This window comes from Rana temporaria, chromosome 3, assembly GCF_905171775.1.
Source record: "Rana temporaria chromosome 3, aRanTem1.1, whole genome shotgun sequence".
In the NCBI taxonomy this organism is placed as follows: Eukaryota; Metazoa; Chordata; class Amphibia; order Anura; family Ranidae; genus Rana; species Rana temporaria.
The window spans coordinates 71398509-71424509 of NC_053491.1; the positions used below are offsets into that span (position 1 = coordinate 71398509).

Consider the following 26001-nt stretch of genomic DNA (forward strand, 5'->3'; position numbering starts at 1 on the left):
GCGCTGGTATCTCACTCTGTCAAGACTTGAGTAAATGTTTTCCGGAGCATTGCTGGAGATGTGGAGACGAGAAGGGAACTCTCCTTCACGTCTTCTGGTCCTGTTCAAAGCTTCAACAGTACTGGTTGGAGGTACAGAGGATATCCCAACAATTTACGGACTTCCCTAGCTCGAGAGATCCAGCCTTCTTCCTGCTCCACTGCTCGCAGATGCCGATCCGGACATACAAAAATTAAAAATCAATCCTTCGCCACTTGACCAACGCTGCCAAAGCCTGTGTCACGCTGTGTTGGAAAGACTGCAATACTCCTTCCATCGCCATGTGGCTCAATAAGGTCAGGAGTGTCAATACCCTGGAAGATCTGGCACTTACCGCACAAAACAATAGAGAAATATATACGAAAACATGGGCATACTGGAACATGTCCGTGAATTCGGATGAAGGCGAGTCCCTCCTAGAGAGCTGTTCTGGGGACCTCCTGTCAATTATACTGTAGCATCTATGCATCCTATAACCCTGGTTTTCCCCCCCCCCCACCCCCCTCTTCCTTTTTCTTTTCTCCCTTTTTCCAGCCCTCTTCTCTTCACTTGTTGTCTCGGCACCCTTCTGGCTGACCCTACGGTTAAACCATCTAGCTTCCTTCTATCCTAAAATGTGAAGTGTTCATTCATGCAACTCAACACGAGCAGAATGCATATGGTCACCACCTCCTGAGTTTCTTTTTTTTTACATTGGAGGCACGTCTGTGCGGCCGACTTGCTTCCAAGCATCTCCACATTTGACTGTATTACCCTGGACTGTAACTATGTTTGATGTGCCATGGCACCTTTGGTGCCTTTGTTATATTGTTTTTTGATGGATACTTTATTTTTCCTTCCAAAAAAAGAATTTGAAAAAAAAAGTTGTTGTTAACCACTTAAGGACCAGCCCATGTACATATACGTCCACAATATGGCACGTACAGGCACATGGGCGTATAGGTACGTCCTCGCCTATTAGCGGGTGGGGGGTCCGATCGGGACCCCCCCCCACTACATGCGGAGGTCGGGTCCGCTCGGGGAGCGATCCGGGACCACGGCGCGGCTATTTGTTTATAGCCGCTCCGTCGCGATCGCTCCCCGGAGCTGAAGAACGAGGAGAGCCGTGTGTAAACACGGCTTCCCCGTCCTTCACTATGGCGGCGCATCGATCGCGTCATTCCCTTTATAGGGAAGACACGATCGATGACGTCATTCCTACAGCCACACCCCCAAACAGTTGTAAACACATACTAGGTGCACCCTAACTCCTACAGCGCCACCTGTGGTTAACTCCCAAACTGCAACTGTCATTTTCACAATAAAGAATGCAATTTAAATGCATTTTTTGCTGTGAAAATGACAATGGTCCCAAAAATGTGTCAAAATTGTCCGAAGTGTCCGCCATAATGTCGCAGTCACGAAAAAAATTGCTGATCGCCGCCATTAGTAGTAAAAAAAAAATAAAAAAAAAAAATGCAATAAAACTATCCCCTATTTTGTAAACACTATAAATTTTGCGCAAACCAATCGATAAACGCTTATTGCGATTTTTTTTACTAAAAATAGGTAGAAGAATACGTATCGGCCTAAACTGAGGAAAAAAAATGTTTTTATATATGTTTTTGGGGGATATTTATTACAGCAAAAAGTAAAAAATATTGCTTTTTTTTCAAAATTGTCGCTCTATTTTTGTTTATAGCGCAAAAACTAAAAACCGCAGATGTGATCAAATACCACCAAAAGAAAGCTCTATTTGTGGGGAAAAAAGGACGCCAATTTTGTTTGGGAGCCACGTCGCACGACCGCGCAATTGTCTGTTAAAGCGACGCAGTCCCGAACTGTAAAAACACCTTGGGTCTTTAGGCTGCATATTGGTCCGGGGCTTAAGTGGTTAATATATATTTATTTTTGTAAATTCTGCATAAAACATTTAACAGTGTAATTTCATGAACTAATTTATGAGTGTTTAAGGGCGGAATTAGGGACGGGGCAGGGTAGGGGTTGAGTGGGGCAACTGGTGACAAGTAACTTTTAAGGTTTGGCTAGTAGCTCAGGACTTGAAATTTTGATCCCTGTTTACTTTATTGCAGATTGTCTTCCTACTTCTGCTGGAAATATATTCCAAACATACACTACTTTTTCAGCAAAATAATACTTCATAAAGTTACTCTTGAACTATGTTCTGAATCTCAACCTCATATTGAAAATACCACCCTCCTGAACTTTATTCACAAAATACATTTAAAGGTTTCAGTCCTGGTCCTCCTTTCTTTTCTTTCCTGCTGTACGTATTAAATTCCTTCAAGTTCTCCCAATATATTTTATTTTTAAATAAGGTCTCTCCCTTTATGGTCACCACTGTCTCCTATATAGTACTGTAAATCCAGCGTACAATAATTTTCATTGTCAGTAAGGCAATGTAATTGCCCGAGTGTTCTAATACAGTGTTTCTCCTTAGGGGTTCCAATACTGGCCACTGCTGCAGCAGATTTATATCTGCTCAGCAGTGGCTCATTATTTTCCTTATGCTTTTTACTGAGTAGTGCCAGGCGGACTGATATCTGCCTGACAGTACCCTTACAGTTTTGGGTCCTGGCATCACCACTATGAGTGATGTAGGATGGAAAAAGTGGTTCCCATTGAGCTAGATGAGAAAGAATGCCTCATGTCTACTAGGTACTTACCAGTAGATGCTAGATCTTTTGGTGGTTGGTGTGTTGCTATGGCTATTTTAGTGGTTTTTCACAAGACCATGTATTGTTTAGACGCTAACATTTCCCTTATTCATATGCGAACTGGAATGGTGTTACAAATAGTAGGGAAAGGGGAAAAAGACGACTTGAACAAAGCATGTGCGGAGAAACAAAAACTACTGAGAATGCTGGAGGACTCTGGAAAGAAAAGAAGGAAGAAAGGAACAGTAAGAAGACTCCATCACCAGGAAAACCCAAGTTAAGGAGGAACTATACTCACCTTGGAACCAGTGATGCGATGTCACAGAGCTCCAAGTTGGCCACTGACATCTTTGGGCAGTCGGCTTCCAGCTGCTTTCATTGGCTGGGCGGGGATGCCGTCACTCCCACGCACCAAGCAGGCGCAGGAGAGCAGTCAGGTTCGGCATTGCCGAATTTGTACAGTGAGCCACACATGCACAGCTCACTGCATAGCGGCGAATAGGCAAGTAGGCAACTTAAATGCAGAAAAGACAAAGCATGTCTCTTCTGCAATAAAAATACTGCCTGTTTGCCCCTTTTTAATATGGTAGCCTAGTTTCACTTTAAGAAGCGGTTTAGGATATTTATTACATACACTGTCTGTGCTAATTTAATGGGAAGGAGAGAGAGTTTGGGCATGTATATATTGTACAGATATTTTGTAATACTCTGCAGGTCGTGTAATGATTTCCTAAAATTGGAATAGTTTGTATGGACAGCATTTTGTTTAGTAAAAGCATATTAATACACTACAGAGGTAATTACTTCCTTGCTGATACCACAAAGACCTTTAAAAGATACAAAGCAAAACAGTTAGGAACGAGTTATGTAATCTGCATAAATGGACTTTAAAGCGATTGTATTTCCCCCCACTTGGACATTTTAAACCTACAGGTAAGCCTATAACAAGGCTTACCTGTAGGTAAAAAGAATCCTAAACCTGCACAGTTTAGGGAGATACGGACCCTGCATGCAGCCGCTGACATCAGCGGTGCATGCGCTCTGCTGGTCCGACGTATCCTGCCAGAACTTGCTGGACCCGGGGGCTCCTAAATGCATGCGCGGGAGCGACGCCATCGTGGCTCCGGCCACTCACAGTTCCGGAGCCAGCGATCCCAGAAGAAACGCAGAGGGAACATGTCAGCTCCTACAGCGGTGACCGAGCGCTGCTGCAGGGCTTCGTTCTAAGGTAAGTGTTTCATAATGTATGCGTTACATTATGCTATTGTCTTGCAAGTTTTTTTTTTTGGCGTGGTTTACTACCGTCTTAATGGATATTGGACTTTATATACCTCTCCAGGAACTGCTTAAAGGGCATTTTTTTTAGTGGGCAGATGTTGCAACAGCTAAACACTAATAATAATAGTTCAAAGAGAGCGCCAAATGAAAAAATACTTAGGAGTCCAAGATCTTTATTGTTCCACCGATTACAACAACAAGCAGAACATTGTTATGTATGCTCTGGTCACAGCGTTTTGGAAGGAATTAGGAGCAGTGCAATGCAAAGTTAATGTTGTTAAAATTTGTGTTATCACCGAGAACCAATGGAAAGCAAAACAAAATTATGCTATATTGCCAGTGGTAGAATGTACAGGGTTTTATTAAACAAGAAAAATAACTATTTTGTAATCATATAAGCACACACTTAATGCAATACCTCTTTAAAGGAAGTCATCTGCTTCTGCACCCTGTTCACGAATCTCCACTGGATGACCAGACTGAAAAAAAAAAAAGGAAAAAGAAATGTATGAAACCTTATACTGAGCATATACTAAGCAACACCATTATTGATCACAGTGCTGCAGAACATGACTGTGACCATACATTTTACAAATCGAATTGTCCAATCTCTTTTACATCTATCACCAACTATGTAATGTAAGGGTCTATTGTATGCAATAAATATCATCTGAATGTATACATTTGTCATCATATAACATTTGTTAACATAAAAAAGATTGCACAACTGAATTGTAATGTGTGCAGTACTCTAAGGCCCCTGTCACACAATCGGTCTGATTGGGTCCGCCTGTCCATTTTTTAGGTGGACCCAATCGGACCCCTTCATTTCACTCTATGGGCAGTCAGGTGTAAACAGAATTGTGGCTTTTTACACCTGGCTACCTCCAATCTGAGCTGGCAAAAATAAGTGGTTGGCGAGCCGTTCCCCTCTGCCTGACTGGATCAGAATGGAGGGCAGTTGGATGTAAGCGGACATCCGGTCCATTTACATTCGACTGCCCATAGAATGGAGTGGGCTGTCCCCTGCACCATTTGATTTTCTGCAGATTTTTGTCTTCAGATTTACCAAAACCATGTTGTACAAGGGCCTGCCTGATTGCATACAAATTGAAACTCTTAAGCTTTGACATCATATTATATGGTTTTGGTAAATCTGAAGACAAAACTATAATAGTGTGTATGGGGCTTAACAGTATTCTACAGAGACATTTAGTAGATAAACGACTGGTCTAATTTCATGTAAAACTATGCAGTGATTCTACACTGACTAGGTTCTCTACAATCCTAATCTCAGCACCTGTTAAACAAACACATCTCAGGTTTAGGTCTAAAAAAGGTATGCTGGCCACACACACACACACAGACATTTTAAAAGGATTTTAACCAGCTTCCAGCTGCAAGAACAGCTAACCAAGCCATCCCCCCACTAACACCTTAGATGATTTTAGTGTTTTTGATAAAAACTGCCTGTAAAATGTGTGTAGAAGCAATAATGTTGCTTGGATCACTCAGCTACTCACTGTATATATTCTCTCTTGTTTTTGTTGTTGACTACAATCTCGGATCCACTAGGCTTAAGATCATGTTGACGAGTCTAGAAAAAGATTAAATATCATCACATAAAATGTAAATCACATACATTTTTAAAACATTTAACCATATAAAATACATGGATTCCAGTCTACAAATTTATATTGCATAATAAAAAGTGTTATAATTTATTACCTGTCCAAAAAGTTCCTCATCTACAGTGAACCGTAGGTCTAATTCAGTGGGGTCATTTTCTAGTATCCACTGGAGAGAATTGTAATACTCACTGTCCTATGGAAGTAACAGCCAATTATTAAAGTAGAACTCCATTTAAGTATAAAGAAAAAAAAACAAAAAACGTATTTTAAAATTCTGGCATAGACTTATTTTTTTGCTGAAATGTATCTGTATATTATCTCTCTACAAACCCTTGCATGTCAGAAACCAGACAAAGGGGAGATTATTTACTGTGAGGCCCAAGGGTACAAGCACCTTGGCATGAGGTGTTAAAGCAGTTTTGAGTTAAAGAGATATTGCTAGATTGCAAAAGAAAAAAGAACAAAAAGGAGCTGAAAGTTCATTGCAAGAGAAAGTTATTAGAGAAAAAGAAGAAAGGGCTGCACATCCAAAGTTTACAAAAGTGCCCTTTATTGCAGACGGTCAAAATACACCAGGTGTTAGTCACATAGACGCGTTTCACACATCTGATCTGTGCTTTATCATTACCATGGGCCGGGCCGGGCTAGCACTCCTACTTGGTTCCAATCAAGGTATTGCGCACACACCTCGAGCAGCAGATTACCTCTTCAGTGGCAAGTGTTCTACAATCCCTCTGTTCCAGAAATGCAACCTTTTCCAGTCTCTTCAGCATTTAACACTTCATGGAGAATCAAATACCTGTGTTCCCCTGTTCTGCACTGTGGCTCCATCCTCCTATCTCTATGTCACTGCTGATTCCTGTAGTGACTTGGGGTTTGGAAGAAGTAACCACATCAAGCAGCAGTGGACATAGGCATCTGAAATTCATGGAAGTATACCGTGGGAGATTTACTTAAACTGGAGAACTCAAAATCTGGTGCAGCTGTGCATGGTAGTCAATCAGCTTACAACTTCAGCTTGTTCAAAAAAGCTTTGACAACAAAACCTGGAAGCTGATTGGTTTCTATGCAGAGTTGCGTCAGATTTTGCACTCTCCAGTTTTAGGAAATGCCCCCCCAAATATTTTGGCAGGTAAAATTGTTCACACATGTATTTTCTAAATGTGTACTTAGCTGCTTGATTAAGTTTTGACCTAAAGTAACTGGGGGAAATGTGAATGAACTCAGAATATTAATCCACACAGCATAGGTTGTGTACTAGAGAAGTGGAATGTGTGTGGTGATAAAGCGACATCATGTTTTTTTAAACCTGACTGCTTGTAAGATAAAATAAAACACTGTATAGTCATCATCTGAAATTCTTGTTAAGGAATGATCTTGTACATGTGACTATCAAGAAAGTCAACAGCAGATGCCAAGTGCATGTGCTGTCTTTTCCACTTGACAGTCAACAAGAGGCCATCTGGCTGTATAGAGTTGATGGCCTAGAAATAAGCTAAATATTAAGAGGGACAAGGACCACCTTTAATAAGGCTCCATGCACACCGGCTTAAAAAAAGTTGCTTTTACAGGAGTTTTGTGTTCTGTCTGTAGAAGTAGCTCAATGTTATCCTAAACTCGTCTAAACTTTCTACAAAAAATGCGCTATATGAGCGTTTTTTTTTTTCTCCCGAGAGAACAGACGTTTTTTTTAGCACAGTGTGCATGGAGCCTTATACTGCAATATTAATGCTGTGCGCAAAAACAAAATGTAAAACTGGCAATGTACTGGTCTCATTTACCAACGAGAGCAACAGAAGAACAGAACTATAACTTTCTTCTATTTATCTAGACCTCTGAATGCCTGTAGTTTATTCTTTGTCAATGCTGGAAAAAAGGTGTAGTCTTAAGAGGGCCATACATGGATCAACATTAAGCCGATTGAGCCACATTTTGATCCATGTATGGGCACTGTGGTTGTACAGAAGACAATCTACCGATCAACATCTGTACATCCACCCCGTTGGGTTTTCCCCCACTCGATCAGCGCCACAGGCTGTAGCAAGCAATGCTGATTAAGGATGGGCTCAGGCATGTTCGCAACTCCACGTGCCTGTGCCCGCCAGGAATCCGACACTCCACGGCAGGCACGGGCATGTGGAGTTGCGAACACGCCTGAGCCCATCCTAAGTGCTAAATAGTGTATTCTGATGGTGGGGAGGATTCCCCCCAACCACATTGAGTGTTTGGATGACGGAATTGGATCTGTTTTTTCATTCAACCTTGGGTTGAATAAAAAAAAAACTGGCCCATGCCTTAGGTAAAGCTGTGATTGAGAAAACATCAAGAAAGAATTGACAAATTATTAAAATGCCACCGTTATAATAATTATTGGACAATATGCATTTGGTCCAAAATCTGGTGTAGCTGTGCATGGTAGCCAATTAGCTTCTAACTTCAGCTTGTTCAATTAAGCTTTGACAGAAAAAAATGCAAGCAGATTGGCTACCAACCACAGTTGCACCAGATTTTGCATTCTCCAATTTTAGTAAATCAACCCAAGTGTCTCCCTCTATTATTTTACTACTACTACTACTGTATCTAAGTAATGGTGGCCACACATGCTACAATTTTACAATCTGTTCAATGTGCGATTCAAAAAATCAAGTCATGGAAATCAGGTCATTACGACTTGAATTAGATCTGATTTGATTAAATGGAGTAGCTCGACCAGGACAGAAAGTTATGACATGTAATTGGTGTATGACATGAATACCTAGAAACATCATCATCTGAATTTGTACACTCTTGCCATCAGATTTACATTTAAATACAGAAGCACAGTCCAAACATACAGTATATTGAAAAGATTGTTTATAACTGGTGCTACAAAATGTACATAAAATGATGGAATACAGTATGTTGCTTGAATCTACAAGAATATCAATTAATTGGTGATTAATGTTAAAGTCTTGTTTTTTCCCCTATAAAAATAACAAAAATGCTATACCTACCTGCTCTGTTGCAGTGGATTCGCACAGAGCAGCCCAGATCCTCCTCTTCTCGGGCCCCTCTTCTGTGCTCCTGGCCCCTTCCTCCTGTTCATTGCCCCAACAGCAAGCAGCTTGCTATGGGGGCACCCGAGCCGAGTCACAGCTCCCTGTGTCCATTCAGGACCCCTGACCCAGCCCTTCTCTCTTCTGATTGGCTAGCAGACTTAGATTGACAGCAGCGACAGCCAATGGCGCTGCTGCTGTGTCTTAGCCAATCAGGAGGGAGAATCTCAGACAGCTGAGACTAGGGTTGCCACCTCATCCCTTTAAAAAGGAACACATATTAATTACACAGGTTCTGTGGCTAATTAAGGAGGTAATTAGACTCATTTGGTGCCTTTCCTGCATTAAATTAACCTCAGAACCTGTGTAATTCATATGTGTTCCTTTTTAAAGGGATGAGGTGGCAACTCTAGCTGAGACACTCATGGACATTGCTGGACAGAGAGGGACCTCAGGTAAGCGTTAGGGGGGCTGCTGTACAGAAGGCTTTTTATCTTTTTTATTCCTTGTTATTATTTTATTTAAGATGTTATACAGGAAAAAAAGGGGGTCAGAAATAAACAAAGAAGAAATAAAACAAAGAAATAACTAAATTAGTCACCCTCTTTCGCATTTTATAAAAGACAATATCATTAAGCAGTGAGCAGTATCGATCCTATCTTAGACTAGTAAACCAATAAGGGTCCTCCTTAGTCCTGGATAATCGATCCCAGTGGACACCCCCCTTATCTTGAAATGGAAGTGGCAGGAGGGCCCCTTTAATATCAAACACTAAAAAGGCTTTTTATCTTAATGCATAGAATGCATTAAGATAAAAAAAAACTTCTGACTTTACAAGTCCTTTAAGAAAATAGTATAGAATAAAGAGTTCAAAGGGTCAGGGGGTAATTACAGATAAGGGGGGTAGGGAGAGGTGGAAGCAGGTCTGGTTTGTTCAAAAGTTTTGGGCAGGTGTGAAGAAATGCTGTAAACTAGGAATATTTTCAAAAATACATATTTTAATAGTTTTTTGGTAACAATTTACAAAAAGCAAAATGAGTAAACAGAAGAAACATCTAAAGCAAATCAATATTTTATGTGACTACCCTTTGGCTTTAAACCAGCATCAGTTTTTACAATTTCACAAGTCGGGGATTTTGTAGGATTAGCCCTGGTTCACATTAATGCTACTTTGAAATTGTGCTACTTCACGTGAAGTAGCACGATTACAAAGTAGCAATGGTCAGCACGATTTAAGGTGCTACTTGATGGACATCTGTGTGGCTTAATGCACAGATGTCTATTGAAGTCGCACCTGAAATCGGAAAAGTAGTGCAGGAACTACTTTTTCAAACCGGTGCGGCCCCCGAAAATCGGTGTCGCACCAATTGGAACAGTGCCATGGCCTCTAATAGGCTGCGACTAGTCATGCGATTTGATGTCTCAAATCGCATGACAAATCACTCCAATGTGAACCCAGGCTTAGAGTCAGATGTATGATTAGCCAATTATAACAATCAGGTGTTAAAGAGGAAGTAAACTTCCTCTGCAAACTTTTACCTATAAGCCTGTAATAAGGCTTACCTATTAGATATTGCAAATATCTCCTAAACCTGTACACTTTAGGAGATATTTCCAGTGCATGCAGCTAGTGACATCACTGGCGCATGCACGCTGAAGGAATGGCCAACGTGTGTCGTTTCTTCCGAGCCTGTGCTGTGAACAGCGACTTATGCGTGCATGCGTGGGAGTGACGTAATTGCGGCTCTGGCCAATCACAGCGATGAAGCCCGGGAACCTGGAAGAAGCTCTGGGATGTCGGCCCTAAAAGACTACTGCAACAGCTTTGTTTTAAGGTAAGCATTTCATAATGAGCTAGTATGTGATGCAAACTAGCTCATTATGCCTTTGTCTTTTTTTGGGGGGGGGGGGGGGGTTACAACCTCTTTAATTATCATCAATTTCATATGTAGGTTGAAAGACAGTCATTAACTGAGACAGAAACATTTGTGTTGGAGGATTAAAACTAGGTGAAGAACAGCCAAACTCTTCTACTAAGGTGAGGTTATGGAAGACCGTTTCATGGCACAGGTCATATACCATGGCAAGACTGAACACAGCAAAAAGAGACAAGGTAATAATTATACTGCATCAGCAAGGTCTCTCCTAGGCAAAGATTTCAAAGCAGACTGGGGTTTCAAGATGTACTGTTGAAGCTATTTTGAAGAAGCACAAAAAATGGGCAACGTCGAGGACCGTAGACGCAGTGATCGGCCAACAAAACCTAATGCAGCAGATGAAAGACACATCATGCTTACTTGCCCCATCAGATGATGTCCAGCAATACCATCAGCATAGAACTGGCGGAAACCAGTGGGACCCAGGTACACTAAAATACAGTTTGGAGAAGTCTGGCCAGAAGTGGTCTTCATGGAAGAATTGTGGGCAAAAAGCCATACCTGGAAACAAGGCTAAGCGACTCAACTATGCATAAAAACATAGGAACTGGGGTGCAGAAAAATAGCAACAGGTGCTCTGGACTGATGAGTTCAAATTTGAAACATGTGGCTGTAGCAGGAGGCAGTTTGTTCCCTGAAGGGCTGGAGAGTGGTACAATAATGAGTGTCTGCAGGCAACAGTGAAGCATGCTAGAGGTTCCTTGCAAGTTTGGGGCTGCATTTCTGAAAATTGAGTTGGAGGTTTTGTCAGGATCAACCTGTCCTCAATGCTGAGAAATACTGTACAGGCAGACACATATCCATCATGCCATACTATCAGGGAGATGTGAATGTATTCTGCAGCAGGACAATGACCCCAAACCTATAGCCAATATAATTTCAGCATAAAGAACAAGGAGTCCTGGAAGTGATGGTTTGGCCCCCACAGAGCCCTGATCTCAACATTATCAAGTCTGTCTGGGTTTACATGATTTGAGGCAGCCTACATCCACAGACGATCTATGGTTAGTTCTGTGCAACTGTGTGCAAATGAACTTAGGATTGAAGCTGTTTAAAGGGTGGTCACACATCCCCTATTTCGTCTTCCACTAAATGGGTTGGTTTAGCCATGGCCACCCCGTGCCTTCTTTTGGTAGGATCCAAATTCTTTGGCCTGCCTGAAGTTATAGTAGATGTATAAACTTACTGTTTTTCTAGCTCTGAGTGGCACCCCTGCACTTATTAGCCTCTCTCCTCGCTTCTTCCTGGCCTTGGGCGCAGCAGGCTCCCAAGGGGGCGCCCAGGTCGGAAGAGGTGCTTGTTAGTGGTTGAACAATGAATAGCAGGGACTCTTGAATAAATGTTCTTGTTACATTTCGAAGTTTGTTTGTACTGAATTTTATGACGTGGAATGTTTCTGCTTAAAATGTTGACAACCGGCCTGCCCGTTGTTGGGTGACCGGCCTATGTTTTCTATTCTTTTACTTCTGTCAAAAAATTCTTAATAAAAATCTTATTGAACCTTAAAGGGTGGTCACACCAAATACTGTTTTGTATTTATCTTCTGTTCATTTACTTTCCATTATATTAATTGATAAAAATAAACTATTAACACTTCTATTTCTGAAATCCTTCTTAATTTATGTGTAATCTGTTTTCATTAAGTTTTATACATTTTCACATGAAGAGAAAAAAAAAAGAGAACAATAAAGCTGCACATATACACGGGCTACCATCATCATAGCAATAGATAGCATAGATATAAAGTTAATAATGATTAATATGGCAAAAAAAAAAAACTGCATTCGTTTGTTGCACAGAACAATCAATCAATATCGGTCACCCATGTGGGTAGGTAAGGCAATACCAGTATACAGAAATATCAAGGGTCAAGGGTGGTATAAGAACATTAACATCTATAAAGCCATCCATTACTATTTAGTGATCATTTAACCATCAAATGGTAGCAACATAGCTACGATATAAAGGTAACCACTGATCAAAAAATATATATGGTAAGGAGAAAAGAGAAGAAATATTAGATAATAAAACAGAGTGTGGAGGGGAGAATAAAAAAGGGGGGGGGGGGGGAAAGGGCCTGAACACCATCACCATCATTCAAGCAAACTGTATTTTCACTTTCACAGAGCTTAAAGCGGTTGTAAACCGCATAAACTTTTTTTTTTTCCCCCAAACCTGCAATGCAAAAGGCATAATAGGCTAGTATGCACCGCATACTAGCCTATTATGAAATACTTACCTCGGAACGAGGTGTGTACCACTTACCTGGTCCACGCCGAGCAGGATGTCATCTTGCTCCGGCGTGTCTTCCGGGTATCGCCGCTCCAGCGCTGTGATTGGCTGGAGCGGCGATGACGTCACTCCCGCGCGTGCGCGCGGGAGATTTAAAATCGGCAGGGTCCGGCGATGCCGGTCCTTCAGCCGTGGATTCCCCCCTGCGCATGCGCCGCCCGCATTGCGGGGGTAATATCTCCTAAACCGTGCAGGTTTAGGAGATATTCCCCTTACCTACAGGTAAGCCTTGTTGTAGGCTTACCTGTAGGTAAAAGTCCAAATAGTGGGTTTACAACCACTTTAAGGTAATGGTCTTCCAAGCTTTTTAAATACTACTACTGCACAGTTGCAGTGAAAATACAGCAGGTAAAATAAGTATGCTTTTAAAGGTGCTATTGACAACAAATTTTCACCACATGTCTGTAACAACCCATGCAATCCATACATACAAAGAAACAAACAAATAAGTTAATTGTTATGTGTAATAAAATGGAATGACACAGGGAAAAAGTATTGAACACGCTAACTTACTACTTCGTACAAAAATCCAAAACACCTCCTCTATGGAGAAACTAGTCGAATGCATTGCTTAAATGTGATTTTGGCCCATTCTTCCACACAGTCTACAAAAATATGGAAGGTTCCATGGGCCTCTTCTATGAGCTCTGATCTTTAGTTCTTTCTATAGATTTGCGATTGGATTCAAGTCAGGTGATTGGCTGGGCCATTCTAGCAGCTTTATTTTCTTTCTTTGAAACCAATTGAGAGTTTCTTTGGCTTTGTGTTCATCTTCATTCCCTTGGTAGATGGCAGGAGATTTTATAAAGAATGTCTTCGTACATTTTTCCATTCATCCTTCCTTCAAAGAAATGAAGTTTGCTAGTGCCGTATGCTGAACACAGCCCCACACCATTATGTTCACACCTCCAAACTTCACTGTTGGTATGAGGGTGTTTTGGGGCGATGTGCAGTGCTATTTGACCTCCAAACATGGTGTGTAATATGGTATCCAAAGATTTCACTTTTGGTCTTATCCGACCAGACTATATTCTCCCAGTATTTCACAGGCTTGTCTAAATGCTGTGCAGCAAACTTTATAAACGAGCTTCAACATACTTTTTCTTCAGCAATGGAGTCTTGCATAGTAATAGTAATAGTAAGTATTGTTTTCTTTGAAAGAATTGTACCTGCTAATTCCAGGTCTTTCTGAAGCTCTCCACAAGTGGTCTTTCGCTCTTGAACAACTCTTCTGATAATTCTTTTCACTCCTCTGTCAGAAATCTTGCGAGGAGAACCTGGCCGTGGCCAGTTTATGGCAAAATTATGTTCTTGCCACTTCCAGGTTATGGCCCCAACAGTGCTCACTGGAACATTCAGAAGTTTGAAATTCTTCTGTAACCAATGCCATCAGTATGTTTTGCAACACTAAGGTTGCAAAGGTCTTGAGAGAGTTTTTTGCTTTTAGCCATCATGAGATGAGATGTTTCTTGTGTAACCCCTTGGTAATGAGATACCTTTTTATAGGCCATCAGTTGAGACTGAACCAGAAGATAATAATTTGCACTGACAAGGGACAGGATTGCTTTCTAATAACTGATAGATCTCAGCTGGTATCCAAAGTTTTCGTCCCTTTTTTGCACCTCTTTTTCTTCATGTGTTTAATACTTTTTCCCTGTGTCATTCCATTTTATTACACATAACTTAATTTCTGAACTTATTTGTTTTGGCTTTGTATGTATGGATTGTTACCAACATGAGGTGGAAATTTCATGCCAATAGCACCTTTAGAAATATATTTACCTAGAAAAATGGCGACGTGTTCAATACTTATTTTACCTGCTGTGTGCATATATATGGAGCTTGGTTATCAAGAGTTAGCCAATATGTCAAACATAAGCCTTAAATAATTATATGAACTGCAGTACGAGACACGCTAATACTTGCATTACAATTATCGATACATACCACAGATTCCATGTCAGTCAGTGTTATTGCCTTCTGAAGCATCATTTTATAAAATGGTCGGATGAAGAATCCTGCAAAAAGAATATAGATTTTTAGAAAAATTCATAAACTAAACTGGCAAAAAACAGAAATGTTGCCTTACCTGTAAATTCCATATCTTGGAGTGCAGTACAGGACACAAAGGGCCAGATCCACAAAGCAGTTACACTGGCGTATCTATTGATACGCCGCGTAATTTAGGTTGCTCCGGCGTATCTTTGTTTTGTATCCACAAAACAAAATGCGCCTGAAGCTGGGCTAGATCCGACTGGCGTACGTCTTAGTACACTGTCGGATCTAAGGTGCATATTTACGATGGCCGCTAGGTGGCGCTTCCGTCAATTTCCACGTCGAGTATGCAAATTAGCTAGATACGCTAATCCACAAACATCCGGCCGGTGCATTTTTTTACGTCGTTTCCGTAAGGCTTTTTCCGGCGTAAAGTTACCCCTGCTATATGAGGCGTAGCCAATGTTAAGTATGGACGTCGGGCAACCGTCAAATTTTCCGTTGTTTGCGTAAAACGTTCGCGAATAGGGCTTTGCGTAGAATTACGTTCACGTCGAAAGCATTGGCTTGTTGCGGGTTAATTTGGAGCATGCGCACTGGGATACCCCCACGGACGCCGCATGCGCCGTTAAAAAAAAACGTCATTTACATGGGGTCAAGACGTATTAACATAAAACATGCCCACAACTTAGTGATTTGAATTGCGCGCCCTTACGTCGACACATTTACACTACGCTGCCGTAACTTACGGCGCAAATTCTTTGTGGATACGGGAAATACGATGTAAGTTACGGCAGCGTAGTGTATCTGAGATACACTATGCCAGACTTACAAATGCGCCGCGCTACGTGGATCTGGGCCAAAGTATTCATAGACCCCTGGGTTATAGGCTCGTACTGATTGGACACTGGCAAACTCTTAAGGACACGTCCCCTTTGAGGCATCTCCCCTATAACCCTGACTCAGTTTTTTTAGTGTATGTGTGTGTATGTTTTTTTGTGGGGGGGGGGGGGGGTGTTTACCTATATCTTGCACTGTACTCCAAGATATGGAATTTACAGGTAAGTCAAAATCTTTCTGATCTTCATCAGACAGTACAGGACACAGGCAAAGTATTCACAGACCATGGGATGTTCCCAAGCAATGAATTGGAGGGTGGAAAAAAACAAGGTAACAGGTGCCCACCAAAAAGGGTTGATCAATTCTGCTTAGTGAAGCTGCAATCAGAGTAAACTGAAGCCACTATTGCCCAAAATTGGGGAAATCTCACCAGGCGCCGTATAGAGCCAACTAGCAGATCTGCATGTTCGGCTTCTTTCGGAAACGCCGTGACTCGGACGCGCCTACGCAATACGGGGGGCGGGGCCTTATCCGCAGGGGGGAACTTTTGCTGAAAAGATGTCAATCATCTGGGCAACCTCCCAGATGACATGCCTCCTCAGCTTGGAAACGCCTACTCCCGCGGGGAGAAGTACCCGGAAGCCGGAATGAAAAGATACCGTAGATTATAAGGTATGTACAGCGTAAAAAAAAGAAAAAATTTGCGGACTGTACATGTTAGAAGTCTAAAGAAGTTGTTCTGCGAAAAATGTTATTTGGGTGAACCTCAGCTTTAATAACCAATTCCATTAAGGCAAATCTAAAATAAAACAGGTTCCAAGTCAGAAAAACCCTGCAAAATGCACACTCACAGTTTGTTAAAAATAAATTATATGTATACAGGACTTGTCCATTCTAAGTTCCTGCCCGCTTTATAACCTGCAAAACAACTTCTGCTCACTGAAGCATATCACGTGTCACCTACTAAGTGAACATACATACATATCAGTCCTTGTCTAAGGAAGAAAGAACGTGTCCCTATGTTACCCAATACTGTGGTTATGGAAAGTTATATAAAGCATAAACCAACCATCTAGCAGCTTTCCATGATAGACTGCCATCCCAGCCACACGACCAATAAATTTGAAATAGGAAAGATGGTCTTCATTGCACAGGCCAGAGTTTGGATTTATCTGCAATGTATAATTATCACTGTAAAGAAAATCAGAAGTCAGTGTCAGCATTCTCCCACATGAAAATTCACTTACGTATTTAAATGCAAATGTTGCTAATGTAATCATTAAGACAGTGCTCATATTGTATGTTATTTCTAAGTACCATTTACATGGAAGATGTACATTACTTGCTGACCTACTTTGAATTGCAAAAAGTGATATAATGGTGCCCACAAAATTGCAGGGTATTAGCATATTTTCCAGAACAATTTGAGCTAATCTTTTAGTTAAAGTTTATCAGGAAAAAACATTTTATTTTGCAGTGAAATGGGCACTTGTTAACAACTACTTTATTGATGGGACATGCTTACGAAGATTATATGGTGTTATGCATCAGAACATGTCTGAGATTAACCACTTGAGCTCCAGGCCTTTTTCTGACACTTTTGTTTATATGTAAATATCAGTATTTTTTGCGCGAAGATTAGTTAGAACCCCCAAACACACACACTATATATATGTATAATTATCACTGTAAAGAAAATCAGAAGTCAAAATATATATATTTTTTTTTTTAAAGCAGAGGCCCTAGAGAATAAAAAAGGTTGGTTTTGCAATTTATGTCACGCGCTACTTGCTACTTTCAAGTGTAATTTGTTTGAGAAAAAAAATACACTTTTTCACATTTTAATGTAAAAAAACAAACAAACATGATGCATAACACAAGATGTTACGCCAAGTAAATAGATACCAAACATGTCATGCTTTAAAAATGCACACACCTGTGCAACAGGCGACAAACGACATTAAGGTACAGGCATACCTTACTTTTAGGTACACAATGGAGTTTATTTACCATCGCTGGAAAGTGCAAAATCAGGCTCACTTCTGCATATAAACCAATGAGCTTCCAGGTTTTATTACCAGGCTTAATTGAACAAGCTGGGGTTAGAAGCGCATTGGTTCCTATGCAGAAGTGAGCCTGGTTTTGCACTCTCTAGCGATAGTAAATAAACCCCATTGTGTACTTAAAAGTGGGGCATGTACTCTTTATGCAGAGATCTGGGGTCTATAAGATCCCGGATCCCTCCGCTAAGCTTAAAACCATTCAAAACACCAAGATCGTGTTTTTGAGTGCTGTAGACTGATTTTTTAAGTTGCGTCTCTGACATCCTGGTAAACCAGAAGCAATGTCAAGTCATTGCTTCCAGGATACTATAGCGGAATGCCGATCAAAGCCGATCCTGGCTTTGTTCGGCAGCATGGCTGTTGTGCCGGCTGGCATCATCCCGGTATAATTGCTTGAAGTCCAGCGGCATACGGCAAGTGGTTAAAGAAAGGTTTGCAAGCACATAAAAACTGAATGTACAATTTTTGTATAGAAAAGGCTATTTTTCACTGCGCCTTTGTACTTCAGAGCTTCCCTGACAACTGAAGACATACTTACGTTGCTGAATACTCAAAGAGGCCATAATAAGGATTGAACATTTCTTTGGAAATAAGGAAGAACCATTCTCTGGCAACTCCTCCATAATCCAAGCCTTTCTCATTGTCAAATTCAATCCAGAGTCGTGCTTTAAGGAACTCAGGTCTTTTCACCGCTATTATCTTTCTGTAGGAGTCTTCAAAAATGGCTGTACGACGCAACTTCATTTCAAACCTATTAGGAATATCAAGCTAAAACAAACATCCTGATCAGTTATCTAGCTCTCACCAGTGTTTAGCTAGTTCATTTTTACATGAATTATAAGCACCCTTGTGGGAGAAATACAGGTGTATCTCGCTTCTACTAGATGCTGGCTGCCTGGCAGTTATGCAGTGCCACTTTTGCAGTTTGAGTTAGGTACTTATGTATATACATTAGGAAAGACAGGAGTCCTTACTTATTCCAGATGAGCAGATCAAAATACTTAAAATGGTTGTAAACCCTCACATACAGCGCATCCAGAAAGTATTCACAGCGATTCACTTTTAACACATTTTGTTATGTTACAGCCTTAATCCAAAATTGATTAAATTCGTTATTTTCTTCATAATTCAACAAACAATACCCCATAATGACAACGTGAAAGAAGTTTTTTTGAAATCTTTGCAAATTTAAAAAAATCTCATGTACATAAGTATTACCAGCCTTTGCCATGACACTCAAAATTGAGCTCAGGTGCATTTTGTTTCCACAACTTGATTGGAGTCCACCTATATAAAATTCAGTTGATTGGACATGATTTGGAAAGGCACACACCTGTCTATATCATGTCCCACAATTAACAGTGCATGTCAGAGCACAAAGCAGGCCATGAAGTCCAATAAATTGTCTGTAGACCTCTAAAACAGGATTTTATCGAGGCACAGATCTAGGGAAGGGTACAGAAAATCTCTGCAGCATTGAAGGTCCCAATGAGCACAGTGGCCTCCATCATCTGTAAATAGAAGAAGTTTGGAACCACTGGGACTCTTCCTAGAGCGGCCGCCTGGCCAAACTGAACAATCCGGGGAGAAGGGCCTTAGTAAGGGAGGTGACCAAGAACCCGATGGTCGCTCTGACAGAGCTCCAGCGTTTCTCTGTGAAGAGAGGAGAACCTTCGAGAAGAACATCCATCTCTGCAGAGCTTCACCAATCAGGCCTGTATGGTAGAGTGGCCAGACAGAAGCCACTCCTCAGGCACCTGAAAGACTCTCAGACCATGAGAAACAAAATTCTCTGGTCTGATGAAACCAAGATTAAACTCCATGGCGTGAATGGCAAGCATCATGTCTGGAGGAAACCAGCCACTGCTCATCACCTGGCTTATACCATTCCTACAGTGAAGCATGGTGGTGGCAGCATCATGCTGTGTGGATGTTATTCAGTGTCAGGAACTGGAAACTAGTCAGGAACGAGGGAATGATAAATGCAGCCATGTACAGAGACATCCTTGATGAAAACCTTCTCCAGAGTGCAAAGGTTCATCTTTCAACAGGACAACGAGCCTAAGCACACAGCAAATATAACAAATGAGGGGCTATGGGACAACTCTGTGAATGTCCTCGAGTGGCCCAGCCAGAGCCCAGACTTAAACCTGATATAACATCTCTGGAGAGATCTGAAAAATGCTGTGCATCCAACCTGATGGAACTTGAGAGGTCCTGCAAAGTAGTATGGGGGAACCTGACCAAAAATAGGTGTGCCAAGCTTGTAGCATCATACTCAAAGACTTTGGGCTGTATTTGGTGCCAAAGGTGTTTCAACAAAAGTATTGAGCAAAGGCTGTGAATACTTATGTATGTGGGATTTTTTTTATTTTTAATACATTTGCAAAGATTTCAAACAAACTTCTTTCACAGTGTCATTAAGGGGTAGTGTTTGTAGAATTTTAAGGAATAAGCAATTTAAAGCGGGAGTTCACCCATTTATTAATTTTTTTACCTTTTCCCCTTAGATTCCTGCTCGTTTTGTCTAGGGGAATCGGCTGGTTGTTTTAAAATATGAGCAGTACTTACCCGTTTTCGAGATGCATCTTCTCCGTCGCTTCCGGGTATGGGTCTTCCGGAGCGAGCGTTCCTTCTTGATTGACAGTCTTCCGAGAGGCTTCCGACGGTCGCATCCATCGCGTCACTCATAGCCGAAAGAAGCCGAACGTCGGTGCGGCTCTATACTGCGCCTGCGCACCGACGTTCGGCTTCTTTCGGAAAATCGTGACGTGATGGATGCGACCGTCGGAAGCCTCTCGGAAGACTGTCAATCAAGAAGGAACGCCCAGTCCCGCAGCCCATACCCGGAAGCGGCGGAGAAGATACTCGTAAACGGTAAGTACAGGTCATATTTTAAAACAACTAGCCGATTCCCCTAGACAAAACGAGCATTCATCTAAGGGGAAAATGTGTTCTCTATGGGTGAACCTCCGCTTTAAATCTATTTTGGAATAAGGCTGTAATGTAACATGTGGAAAAAGTGAAGCGCTGTAAATACTTTTTGGATGAACTGTATACCCAGTGAAGTGACTGGCCTCAGGTGACACACAGATATAAAACAAATCCTCCTACATAAGCTATACCTGTAGTCTTCTTTTCTCTACAGCTGTTCAAAGTCCCACATTTATAAAGCTTGTCTGAGCTATTTGGAAAAAGGGGTGGAGAGCTGACGTTACACTCTGCAGAGCTCAGTGAGGAGAGCTCTGTGGGCTGATTGGAGGGGAGGGAACATATCCCCCTCCACACAGGAACAGAGCCGAGGCTGTCAATCAGCTGGAGATCCCTCCCCCGGCATCTTTTTTCTCTTGGTGTCAGGAAAACTTGTCAGAAGTGATTAATGCTGATAGGAAAATAATGAAACAGTGGGAAGAAATGAAACTCAGTGCTCTTAATTGAGACACTATCAAGGCATATGCTTTGCTCATATTTCATGTCTGAGGTTTACAGCCACTTTAAGCAGAGTGGCAACAGACAGCCAGCATTTTAAAAACTAACCATTAGCAACTGCCTCCTCCATGATGTTAACATGACAGGAGGTTTTGCTGTACAAAATACTACATAATTAATCTGTATACTCTAGAAGTAGAAAATTGACACTTAAAATTAAACTGTCACAGCAAAGTAAATGAGTGAAATAACAGAACTCAATAAATAGAAGTCAGAAGATATGAACACACATTTTTGATTAAATGACTGGTCTAACCATACATGTGCATGCATATCTGTTGAGTAAGCATATTTTTGCACAGTGGTGCCATGCCCTATTTGTGTTGAGTAATAATGATCAAATAGAAAATTCAACCAGGGCAATCGATTTTTGTCACAATACCCAACAGACAAGCAGAACGCTCCCATACACATAATCAGACAGATTAGTACCCACTTTCCTTCTTTAGGGTGCAAACAGAATCAGCTCCTAAACAGACTGTAACTAACGAACAGGCAACAATCAATAAGCAGGAAGAAAGAAATGATAGAGGCTCTCTACTCTCCACACTCTGAGTGATGAACCCAACAATAAACCAATATAAACTATAGTGAAGCTGCCCCTTTAAGAGTAATTATATGCACTTTTAAGTAATGTAACAAACAAAAAGCAGGCGCTTGACTCTAAATCACCTTTTTAAATGACACACAAAAATTCTAATTAAAAATTGTGAAACAATTAAGTCCCAAATAAAAGAAAAATCATATTTGTATTAAGTCCACATATCAAAACATTTATGTCCCCACACCACATATATCTTATTCTTATTTTCACATCCTTGTGCTTCTCAAACACAAACCGTGCAAGCCAATGCAGGAATGAAGTGCAATTCACCACGTGATGGTAAAAATACACACTCACCAAAAGATATTGGCCCGGATTCTCAAACGAGTTACGCTGTTGTATCTCCAGATACGCCGTCGTAACTCTGAGTCCGAGCCGTTGTATCTATGCGCCTGATTCTTAGAATCAGTTACGCATAGATTTGTATTAGATCCGACCGGCGTAAGTCTATTACGCCGTCGAATCTTTACTGCATATTTACGCTGGCCTGGGGGCGTGTACGCTGATTTACGCCTAGAAATATGTAAATCAGCTAGATACGCGAATTCACGAACGTACGCCCGGCTGACGCAGTACAGATACGCCATTTACGTTAGGCTTTTTCCGGCGTAAAGTTACCCCTGCTATATGAAGCGTACATGCGGCGTAGCAATGTTAAGTATGGACGTCATTCCCGCGTTGAATTTTGAATATTTTACGTCGTTTGCGTAAGTTGTCCGTGAATGGGGCTGGACGTAATTTACGTTCACGTCGAAACCAATACGTCCTTGCGGCGTACTTTGGAGCAATGCACACTGGAATATGTCCACGGACGGCGCATGCGCCGTTCGTAAAAGGCATCATTTACATGGGGTCACATAACATTTACATAACACACGCCCACATCTTCCACATTTGAATTAGGCAGGCTTACGCCAGCCTATTTACGCTACGCCGCCGCAACTTACGGAGCAAGTGCTTTGAGAATACTGCACTTGCCCATCTAAGTTGCGGAGGCGTAACGTAAATAGGATACGTTACGCCCGCTCAAAGATACGCCGATCTACGTGAATCTGGGCCATTGTATTTAGTCAAGGTGGTCAATACATGTTTTTGCAGACTCAGGCAATATGTATTCCTCTGTAGCCCAGGCATCCAGTCTCCCAGGAAGCCTCTATGGGAACCACATATTCTGCTCTCTTCCAAAAACATTTTGGATTTTTTGAAAATATGGAACTTGTTTCACAATTTTTTTATTTACATTTTTTGTGAGTATTTAAGAAGGTGATTCAGTGTCATGTGTCTGGTTTTTGTTTAGCAAACGATCAATCTGTGCCAAAGGCCATCTTAAACTGAAAACAGAGTTTAACAGAAAATAACTATTTTAAATGCCATATTTAGAATGAAAATTATACAATAAAATAGTAAAAAGTGTCTAATTTAACCAAGACACTAGTAATTATGTCAGTAAATTTGGAACTTGAGTAGTTTGAGGCTTCTGAGAGTATTCCTGATTAAGTGACAGGTGCATTTTGATCTGCTGTTGACCTCCATCTAGCCTGTTCTTGACTAGCTTTAAGCAGGCTATAATTATGCTAAAATTGCATAGGGATGCAAAACCCACCTGCTGCAAACAAAAACCTTTTAACACAGGCCCTAACTCTACATTTGCCACTTAAAACGAACAAAATCACATCTACCCCAACCGTGTTTAGGTGAAATTTACCTGCTTCTTTAACTTTTTCCGGAAATACTCATATTTTCTTTTGTAATCCCGTGAATAAGGCACAGCCTTCAAAGCAAAAAAGAAAAAGTATTGAAATTTTATTATAACACTTAGGAAACGGAGTGTAATCACTGATGTAAAATATTTTTTTTTAAGTTAACTGCATTTGTGTTTTTAGTGTGAAGCATCCCGTCTGTGCACAAAGGTTAACTTAAAGTGATATTAAAGCTTTGGATTTTTTACATTAAAATAGCAAACATGTTAAGCTTACCTGCTCTGTGCGCAAGGCAGCCCATAGCCTCCTCTTCTCGGGTCCCCTGAGAAGGGATCCACCGGCCCCTCCCTCCTGCCCCCAGAGCAGGCAGGCTCTCTCCTGAACCGCTGCCCTGTGTGTCCATTCACACACAATGACAATGGCTCCCGCGGCTTTCTGAGCCAATCGGGAGGGAGAGTCCCTAGAGAGCCGAGACTCCTGTGCACAGCGCTGGACAGAGAAGGTTTTTTACCGTCATGCATCATAAAATGCATGAAGGTAAAAAACCTTGAGCCTTTAGAACCACTTTAAGTTCCACCTTGTTCAAAAAATAAATAACCCCACATATATATGCTACAATTTTATTTTTATTATTCTCACTTCAAAATATTTTTTTATTGTATTTTTCAAAGGAAACAAAAAAAAAAAAAATTCAGTTTCTCAGTCATACATCGTTATCACATAAGTGCCTGGGTAGGCAGCGAACTATCAACATACTTAACGACAATACTATAGGACATGTGTCAATAATATAGGACATGCTACAATTTTTTTTATTATTGGTTGAACTCAATGAGAAACTATGTTACTATGTGGACTAACCAGCTGTTTTAATTAATAATGCAGGCAAAAAACAAAGCTTGGTTCCAAAAATATATATTACTGGTTATACCATGGTGGCAGTCATAAAGAACAAGGTATAAAAAAAGAAGCAAATTATTCCAGCTATAATATAAAACTGATCACAGTGATTCAAAAAGATCACAAAGACAAAATGCAAAAACTTACTGGCCCAGCTATTGCTGCAGTCTGTAATCGTGGATCTTCCCACTGTGTTTTCTTTGTGTCTGAAATGAACAAGAATGAGCATTAAAACACATTAAAATCATTATTCTAACAATCGGTATATTAACTTTACCCAACATGATGCCTTATGCTAGGGATATACTCTGGTGGCTCTAATTTGTGGCTGCCACTGTGCATGTCAGCTATGACATCATCTGTCTGCTTAATACTGTAATTGTCAGACACATTTATGGTATTAAAAATAATAATAATAAAATAGTTAAAAAACTAATTAGAAAAAAAAATAATGTTTCAGCCTATACAATAAGACAAAAACAGATTGTGGCTTACTGTGGTCAATATAAAAGACTCTGCCATCTGAATGTGTTCGCTCTTCCCAGCCAGGCTGAAAGAGAAATAAAATAACAATATATAGTTGCAAAGACATTATAAATCCTAAATATAAAAGTGTAATGTAACAGTCCTGTGCATGCAGTCTGGGGGCTGAACGTCGATGCCCCGGACTTTCAGGAAATAGGTTGAATGACACTTGGTATCATTCAATCTAAAGGAGCTGCACAATATCACTGAATTACTGAGCCAGAGCTGAGCCAAAAGGGCACAACACTGGTGGTCAAATAAGCATGACAACTGGAGCTGCTTTTTTATTTTTCACTTCTCCCGAGGACTGACATTGGATTTTTTTTTTGCTCAAGCTGGAGTAAGGCTTTTCATATTTGTTGTTGAAAGGGCACTTTGTGGTAACTTTAAATCAGAGATTTGTGGAAAAATACGGGAAGAGATATGCAACAATCATATGAAAATTTGCTTATATAAAAGGTATGGAAAGAAAGTGATAATAATAAACAGAACAAAGGAATTACTTGCATCTCTATTTAGTTTTGCTTTTTTTCACTCACTGATAGTGGTCCCAGGTCTAAGAGATCGATGGGTGGCTTTGGCCTTAGCTGAACTGGATTTCTCAACCTTGGATCTTCCTATAATAAATCATAAATCTTGTTATGGAAGAGATAAGCCGTGATCTATTATATCAGTAGAGCCTAACAAAAACGCAATGAAAAGATAAGAAGAACATAATTCCCCATCTCCTCTTTACTTCCTCGTCAATTTGAAGGGAATCAAAATGCTTGGAACTGAGGGGGATACAGGCTTGCCTGTGAGCAGTAAAAGGAGTTGAGTTCATCTAACAGTTTGCAGTTTGTCAAGAATGTATTATAACTGCTCAGAATAATGTATATCCTGTGACTCTTTCTTCTGTACTGTACTGTATGATAGATACCAACCACCCCAGGTAAATGGTATTGCACCAAACTAGTTGCGTGCAGAATTGGGACGGAGATCGTTTGGGTTTTATCAAGACTGGATCAATTCCATGA

At 40.8% G+C, this 26001-nt stretch overlaps 1 protein-coding gene across 4 annotated transcripts in view; it reads right to left on the reverse strand.

Annotated features, from left to right (window-relative positions):
• The window catches only part of NEDD4 (NEDD4 E3 ubiquitin protein ligase), a 199855-nt gene that overhangs the window by 16158 nt on the left and 157696 nt on the right, over window positions 1–26001 (reverse strand). For 3 of the 4 annotated variants that reach the window (XM_040342736.1, XM_040342734.1, XM_040342733.1), the window contains 10 exons: window positions 25525–25602; window positions 24956–25010; window positions 24608–24666; window positions 23566–23631; window positions 18306–18535; window positions 16774–16895; window positions 14817–14887; window positions 5703–5798; window positions 5498–5571; window positions 4393–4453 (listed from right to left, as the gene is read on the reverse strand). In XM_040342736.1, the coding sequence (XP_040198670.1) occupies window positions 4393–4453; window positions 5498–5571; window positions 5703–5798; window positions 14817–14887; window positions 16774–16895; window positions 18306–18535; window positions 23566–23631; window positions 24608–24666; window positions 24956–25010; window positions 25525–25602 (912 nt within the window). The remainder of the gene's footprint in view (window positions 1–4392; window positions 4454–5497; window positions 5572–5702; window positions 5799–14816; window positions 14888–16773; window positions 16896–18305; window positions 18536–23565; window positions 23632–24607; window positions 24667–24955; window positions 25011–25524; window positions 25603–26001) is intronic. The other variant, XM_040342735.1, reaches the window with a different exon arrangement.